General features: G+C 47.4%; 1 protein-coding gene across 1 annotated transcript; it reads left to right on the plus strand.

The window, feature by feature from the left end:
- The first annotated feature begins 333 nt into the window (after positions 1 to 333).
- Positions 334 to 5,422, plus strand: LOC112877453 (probable beta-1,3-galactosyltransferase 2). The gene is made up of 11 exons (XM_025941765.1): positions 334 to 1,033; positions 2,343 to 2,439; positions 2,534 to 2,589; positions 2,683 to 2,876; positions 2,955 to 3,018; positions 3,194 to 3,266; positions 3,360 to 3,480; positions 3,622 to 3,709; positions 3,785 to 3,910; positions 4,016 to 4,125; positions 4,827 to 5,422. The coding sequence occupies exons 1-11, from the start codon at positions 894 to 896 to the stop codon at positions 4,973 to 4,975; spliced, it is 1,218 nt and encodes a 405-aa protein (XP_025797550.1). The 5' UTR covers positions 334 to 893; the 3' UTR covers positions 4,976 to 5,422.
- The last annotated feature ends 2,515 nt before the right edge of the window (positions 5,423 to 7,937 follow it).

Genomic DNA, 7,937 nt, shown 5'->3' on the forward strand with positions numbered 1-7,937 from the left:
AGACCCACCCTAGCCATGGAATCCTCATTGCCATCAGACTAAGCACTTGCACAGTGCCCAACCTCGAGGGACACATGGGAGGGCTTGCCTGCAAACAGGGGCAGAAGAAGGGAGAAAGAGAAGGCGCCATTGACCTGACCACACAAGTAGACCGGGAGAGGGGCAAAACCGGCATTTCCCCATGGCAGTTCAAACTCCCCTAGCCACATTAGTAGACCACACCACACCCCATTAATGGAGCCACTTGACGAATACACCCAGCGCGTAATGCCCCAACAGGAGCAAAGTTTAAGCCGCCCTAACCACCCGGCCGGCCGGCCGGAAACGACCGGACCGGATCAAGTGGCCGCCGGGGCACTGTGCCGAATAAATCCCCGTGGCCACTGCGCGGTAGCGCGCTCCACAAGGAAGGATCGACCGGGCACGCGCGCGCGAGAGATCCCTTCCCTCCCCCGGACTCCACTCCTGCGTGCGCGCGGGCCGGGGCGCAGTTGGGGCGTCGTGTCCCTCCCTCACCTGGCCGCGCCTTCTTCCTCCGCCTGGCTTCCGCTTCACCCCAAAGGCACCAACCAGTGGGCAGTGGCCGCCGCGGCAGCAGGAGGAGGTGGAGGAGCTGGGCGCCGGGAGCCAGGGAATCTGGAGGGAGGGGGAGTGGTGGGGGAAGAAGAAAGGTGGAGACTTGCTCCTGACAAAAGCGAGGGCGACTGCTGCGGCGGCAGCGGGAGGAGGGACCATTTCTTGGAGTTCCTGGGGTGCGATCATGAGGTCGTCTCGGAGAGGGAGGAGCGGCAGTAGGGCCCTGGGGATGCTGAGGTGAGAGAGGGAGGGGGCCTCGGGGACGTAGAGAGGGAATCGGAGTGATTGGGAAAGAGAGAGAGGGACGGAGGGAGAAGATGAGCTTCAACAAGAGCAGGGGAGCGGGGATCGGCGGCGGCGGAGGGGACGAGCTCGTGCTGAGAGGCTCCGTCTCCAAGAAGTGGACCTTCCTCCTCTGCCTCGGCAGCTTCTGCATCGGCCTGCTCTTCACCAACAGGTGCGCGCCGTGCTGTTCTTCTTGCTCTCTTCTCTCTGCTCCTCAACCTTCTTGCTGAGAGCGATTCTTGGTTTAGTGTTAAATGAATTCGTTTCGATGATCCCTACAATCTGATCACCTGCAAATTCACTTGGATCATACACGCCCTTCCTTTTCTGACAATCCAGCGCACAAGTTCGTGGCTCTTGATCTGTACATCCATTTTAGATGTCGAGTATTTCTGGAAAAAACAAACAAAGATGACACAAATTTGTCGCCACCGATTCCCATCACGCCTCGCTCTGCCATGACTCCAAATTCCTTGCTTTCTCTCCATTCTCGCTGAACCCAAGAACTCCGAGCTCGTCTGCTTCTTCCCATGCGCGCCCTCTCGCGTTGCTGGTCAATGGAGTACCTCCCAGGCCCAGCAGCTATTGCCGCTGCCTGTACTTCCCTTGCCGTATCGTACTCTGAAGAAACAGGGAATCCCGGGAACCAACCGGCCCCGATCGTCCTCGCGCTGAACATGGAAATCCGGGCGACTTGTACTTCGCTGACGGGCGAGGTTCGCTAGCCTTTACTTTCCCGGGGAAGAAGATTCGGCAGCGCGGTTGCATCGCCGGCAGGTAAAGCGTGGGGGGATCGTTCATCTCGTGCGGCCTGTGCCCGTCTCCCTCCCTGAAAGAAGAGCGCCACCCGTCGCCGAGCACGAGCCGACCGACAACATAGTGGCAGGCAGGCGCCTCTGTTCTTTCACAGCTTCAGGTTTCACCTAGGTTGGGCCCACGAACAGTGGGTGGTAAAACTTTTTTTTTTCACCTGGTTTTTGTTTCTGGTTCTTGGGAGTGAAAAAGAAGAGGCTTCTCGGATGAAAAGGAGCAGTCGTGTTCACCGTTTTTGCTGACGTTCTTTCGGTTGATCCTTTTTTTTAAAAAAAAGATAAAGTTGCGGTTGATCCTGCAGTTGATTTTTACGCTTCCGTTTGATGAGGAAGTTGCTGGTTAATATTTTTGGTCTGTCAGAGGAGCCTTATGAAACACTACTCTGTGATTGGCACTGAAGTTTATGCCGTACACATTGAGTGCTCCCAGAAATCTATATTGTGTTAAATCGTGATATACTGACTACCAAATTTATTTTAATGGGGAAAAAGGATTACAATGCACTACTTTGACTGACTGCATTTTCTCCATAAGAAATCTGCCCGAGTAAATTAGTAGTAGTTTAGTAGATCCTCAGGTTCCTCAAAGTTCACCATTCTTTAGAACTGTGAAACAGTGCTGCGAGCTGAGTTTTAAGCACCCAAGTGCTAAACAACTGATTAATGCAGGATGTGGACAATGCCAGAGCCGAAAGAGATCATCAGGAGGTCCACACTCGAAGTGGAGAAGATGAATCTTGTCGCAGGTGACTGTGCTCCGAAAAGTGTAAGTACACTGCAGTTTTACTCAAGTGTTCTGTAGCTGGACTTCTGCTCTGAATCATGAACAAGTGTTTAAAAGCTTTCTGCTTCTGATACAGATCGGCGATGCAAAAGACGTTCCTGGTGAGGTTCCAAGAACCCAAGATGTTATACAGTAAGTAGCCATGCTGCTTCAGCTAGTCAATGCTTGACATCAAGATGTATATGTTTCTCTTGAGACTTAGGAAACTCTGTCTGTGATCTGCAGGACACTGGACAAAACGATATCAAACCTAGAAATGGAGCTAGCATCTGCAAAGGCGACACAGAAATCCATGCTCAGTGTCGCTCCAGCATCCGAATCAACAGGGAAACGGAAATACTTCATGGTCATCGGCATAAACACCGCGTTCAGCAGCCGGAAACGAAGGGATTCAGTCCGTGCTACATGGATGCCTCAAGGTATGCTAATCTTGTGCTTCCAAGAGTCCCCTGCCTTGTAAAATTCTTCTGACATCTTTTACCGGGGTTCACCAACAGGTGAGAAAAGAAGAAAGATGGAGGAGGAGAAGGGCATTATCATCCGGTTTATCATCGGTCATAGGTTAGTTCATGTTGGAAAAATGTTCTCTGCATTTCTTCATGCCAATAAGGGCACTGCGACATTTTCTTCAAATGTACTCTTACTAGTTAGTTACTGAAAGAGCTGACAGTTCTGCATTGTCAGAACAGTAACTCGCAGCTACTAAATCAGAAACTTTTGCTCTGCCATATTGCAGTGCGACTTCTGGTGGTATACTTGATCGAGCAATTGATGCAGAGGACAGGAAACATGGGGACTTCATGAGGCTGGTAAATTTCCGTTGGATGCAGTACGGTGTTAGCTGTCTGCCTATTCGCATGTGCTGAACTGAAGTATCCTGGGAATGGTTTCCAATCATCCAGGACCATGTTGAAGGGTACCTGGAGCTGGCAGCCAAGACCAAAGCGTACTTCGTCGCTGCCGTGTCCATGTGGGATGCAGAGTACTACATCAAGGTCGACGACGACGTCCATGTAAATATAGGTGTGCAGATTATTACCCTCTGATCTCACGGTTTACCGCCATCATAAGAGACGAGTCTTCTGAAGCTGAAAAACAGTAGCGTAGTTCCATGTTCAGTTTTCGATGACAACAGTGAGCTAACAAGATTTTGCTAAACTGCAGCAACTCTTGGAAACACGTTAGCAAGACATCGTTCGAAGCCTAGAGTTTACGTCGGCTGCATGAAATCTGGTCCGGTGCTGGCTCAGAAGTAAGTTTCAATGCTGTCACCAGCTCTTCAAGTTCTTGTAACAGTAACTGAAGACGTGCCGTGTTCTTGTTTCAGGGGTGTAAGGTACCACGAGCCTGAATACTGGAAATTCGGCGAGTGGGGGAACAAGTACTTCCGACACGCGACCGGTCAGCTCTACGCCATCTCCAAGGATCTGGCCTCCTACATAGCACTCAACCAGTAAGCGGTTTTACCAAATAGTATTCCCCATGTTCTTCCTTTCAGTTACTCTTTTATGTACAAGAGGTTCCGGTCATTGACCATGAGCTGATGGTGACAATTCAGGCATGTTCTGCACAAATACGCCAATGAGGATGTATCCCTGGGAGCCTGGTTCATCGGACTAGACGTCGAACACGTCGACGATCGTCGGCTCTGCTGCGGCACGCCACCGGGTACGCCTGATGCTTTCCCCTCTGTCTTAGCATACTCGTCTCCTCTACCAGAATCGGTTGGTGTCAGCGTGTGATGTCAGTGAGACTCCCTAACTGTACCGGTAGTTGGCCTTTTGCATACAGCAGCATACCTGATCTCGGATCTGTATGGGATTATTTGGGGAAACTTGTTTGCTTGGAGTAGTTGATAGTCAACTTCAGCGAGTAGGTGTGCCGTAGCTGTCAGAAGCATGTGCTTGTCAATATTGTGTGTGTTAAGTGTTAACCATCTTAGCAGTCTGTCATGACACGAGACCTCTGACCTTTCCTTAGGAAGGTCGCACTTCTGCTATGATTAAAGGTGGCAATTGCACATCGAAATGAAGGAAGATTTTACCTTAGATGCAGTTCCATCAGGGTACAGTAGTAATGAACAATTTTTTTTTGAACGAAACATTATTAGTTTATTATATACATGCATATTCATGTACCCTCGAGAACTATGGGAATATAAATTTGTATTATGGGTTTGTTAAGTGTTGACTATCGAAAAAAATTTTGGGAGGAAAAGATGCCATTCATGGATTGTAGCATAGGAGCAGAGTTGCCAACTGACATGGTGTTCGCCGGACAGGCACTCCACTTAGAGTTTACCTGCATCAAGTGTTTGATGCCAAATCTGGGGTATCTTTGAGCTGATTGTGCTTGCTAAACTTGCGCAGATTGCGAGTGGAAGGCTCAGGCAGGCAACGTGTGCGTTGCATCGTTCGACTGGAGCTGCAGCGGCATCTGCAAATCTGCCGACCGGATCAAGGAAGTCCATCAGCGCTGCGGCGAGAGTGAGAATGCAATCTGGAATGCGAAGTTCTAAACCCAAGATTCTTTTACAAGGAATGCACATAGCCACATATACATACATATAGTGAGCGATGGCTGAACAGAGTGTGACACCGAAGATGGTGACCAGAGGGTTCACTGTTTTGCATGTTGACAACCAGACGAGGAGTGCTTGAGATTGAGGGAAGAATGTACACTCAAGTGTGCATGCATCATGGCGGACAGGAGGGTACCTTTTTTCCTGTTTTTTCTGGGTGTTTTGGCTTAGGAATTGGATTATTGTAAGGGAACTTTTCTGTTTTGGTGCTCGAAAAGGTCCCGGGCTTACTCATAAAGAAAAGGGAGGAGAGGAGAGAAGAGGATGGGGAAGAGAGTGAAAGGAGAGGGAGACAGGGCTTCTCCCCCCACCATTCTTGAAAATGTCCTCATCGCTGTTACTGTTTGCTTCCAAATAATAAAACCTCTTCTCCAATTTACAGTAGTGTTCTCCTTTGACTTCAGTAAGTTATTAATTGTCCATTATGCAATGCATCTCAAGAATCTCAATAGTAAAACTTGGCTAGAATTCCTTGAATTACCACGTGTGCTCATATGTTATTATCATATTTTTCAGTCAATTATCATTTCTGTAATAGACAATGTGCTGGTCATTAGCTAGACATCTACAGCACCGTCGTCAATCTCTAAACTTGCCAACTCATCCATTCGGAGGTAGAACCTGTACACTTGTAAACATTTATGACTGTACTATGTTTCACAAAATAAATTATAATGTATTCTCATTTTTTTGCAAATTGATTTTTCAATTAATTTGATACAGCTTTCACATAGCATGATTTTGAGTTTAATGCAACACTTATAGAACTCCTACACGTGAGTTTCAAAAGAAATCACAACATTTTAATAGGTTAGCCGTACATGGACAGGGGTAAGCATGTCATTAGGTTAGGTGGCATATTTGATTTGTTGAAGTTGCAACTCTGGGCTTGCAGCGAAGAAAAACCAAAGTCTTATGCATATTCCTTTTTACTATACTGGAGATAACTACGTCATAAACAAAATCACTAAACATTTGACGTCATAAAGCAATGGTTTTTCTATATATATCTCAGGTGTTATTCTGCCTGTTTTCACTCTGATTTTTATGGCTCAGATCTTTCTATGGCTCGTTCATCTGTTGGTGAGATTGTTAACTAGATTTTATTTAATGGGCCATTTTGTTCATTACATTTGCTGGGCCGTTCTTTTTTGTTGGCCCGGCCCAGTAAGACTCTCAGACAAACCACATATGCAACTACGTTAGCGTGGCCTATAAATCTGTTTCGCTAGAGTGCTACTACACCTATTCTCATGGGGCTGGCTCCGGTGCTCATTTTTCTATTTCACCTGGTATCAGAAACCCTGCCAACTGAGCTACGCTCAGCTTGTTCTCGTGGTGGAACCTGCCCATCTAACTTCACGTTTCCGATTCAGCATGGTGCTCATTTTTCTAAATTTATTTTAGAATTTAACTGACACTACTGTTTTAGTGGTAAGTGACGTGCCTGTCGACAGTGAGGCGCATGGGGTGATTTCATCAATCTTAAAAATTTACCAGCTCAGTCTTTTAGATGCTCATAAGGTTGCGTGTGTATATTTATGGGGTGAGTGCATGCGAGTTTGTGAGCATCTATACTGTATTTTAGAAAAAACCTTGGAAATATATAGAAAAATAAATTTTAAGATTCCGAAATTTTAAGCAACAACCGGATTTTTTTGGGGGGAGGGCCGGGGTGGTGGTGGGGGGGGGGTGTGGTGGGGCGGGCCTCAGTCGGTTTTTTCTTGCTGTGTGATGTTTGTTTGTCACTGCTGCTCTTCATGCATGGGCTATGCTGTTTGTTTTATGGATCGTATGTTGAGTTTCGGCCCAGAGGAAAGTGGCTTCTCTTTCCTCTCCCTAGGCTCATTTACGGCCCATGCAGTAGTAGGCTTATTCTGCTCAATTTGTTCATTTCTGGACACGCATCCGCAAGCTGCACGACATATGGATACGGTGTCGTGCCTCTCGGTCTCGGCACACGTATCTCGTGCATGCACCATTGCTCGGCTAGTTGTGCAGATCGACCAAGTCGGGAGAGATTGGGTCGCCGCCGCCGCCGGCGGCGTCGCGTTCCGCTAGTAGCGCCGCTGTTTCCCAAGTCGTACTCGTACGTCGAGGTCGTCGTCGTCGCTAGTCATGTTAAAGTAATAAGAGCCGGCGACACCACACCGCATGGAAGTCATGCCCGTGACATGCCGGTCGACCGGCCTTTTTACTAGCTAGCTATGTGCAAGCAGCAGCCGTTGGTCGTCGAGCCGTGCATGCATACCATCCCCTACGTGTAACACTTGACTAGCTTTCAGTACATACATTTGTCCACATTCTCAGCATGCGCGATATGTGGACTTGTACATCTTGCAAAACTTTATATTTGTGTGTATATGACGACGCATTTTCGTGTGTATCCCAGTCAGATCGATTTGCTCCCTCACTGTTCCAGCTACGAGTGAAATGAACAAACTTGTGTACGTCGCGAGCCTGTTGAAATTTCTTCCTTGAATTCCATTTATCTATGGTGCCGTTTGAAGTTGGATATGGCTGCACGAGATACGGATGCACATGTTTTTGGTTCATGCGGAAATGTGCGGTGACGCAAACCGTGTGTAGATTTAAAAAATTCATTAATTTTAGAAAAATATGTACTACTATAAAAATAATTTGTAGGGACGCGCCGTTTTTTTCAATAGGGGCGGTCTAAAAGATAACCCGCTCCTACAAATGGAGCAGGTTAATGTAGTAATTCATCCGTTCCTGAAAATAGGGCGGGTGATGGCGTCACCCGTCCCTGAAAATCACCACCATTTTTATGGGCGGGTCATATGCCATCACCCGCCCTTACAAATAGTTCCATGCAAAAATATTCATAACTTTTTCATATAATTTCGGATGAAGTTAAACTTTATACCAAAATTGAAGA

Source organism: Panicum hallii, chromosome 9 (genome assembly GCF_002211085.1).
Source record: "Panicum hallii strain FIL2 chromosome 9, PHallii_v3.1, whole genome shotgun sequence".
Lineage (NCBI taxonomy): Eukaryota > Viridiplantae > Streptophyta > Magnoliopsida > Poales > Poaceae > Panicum > Panicum hallii.

Coding starts and splice junctions, on each gene's coding strand:
- LOC112877453 (XM_025941765.1), top strand. CDS start 894: ATGAGCTTCAACAAGAGCAGGGGAGCGGGGATCGGCGGCGGCGGAGGG. Junction 2,440..2,533: donor GTGACTGTGCTCCGAAAAGT/GTAAGTACACTG, acceptor CTTCTGATACAG/ATCGGCGATGCAAAAGACGT. Junction 3,019..3,193: donor CGGTTTATCATCGGTCATAG/GTTAGTTCATGT, acceptor GCCATATTGCAG/TGCGACTTCTGGTGGTATAC.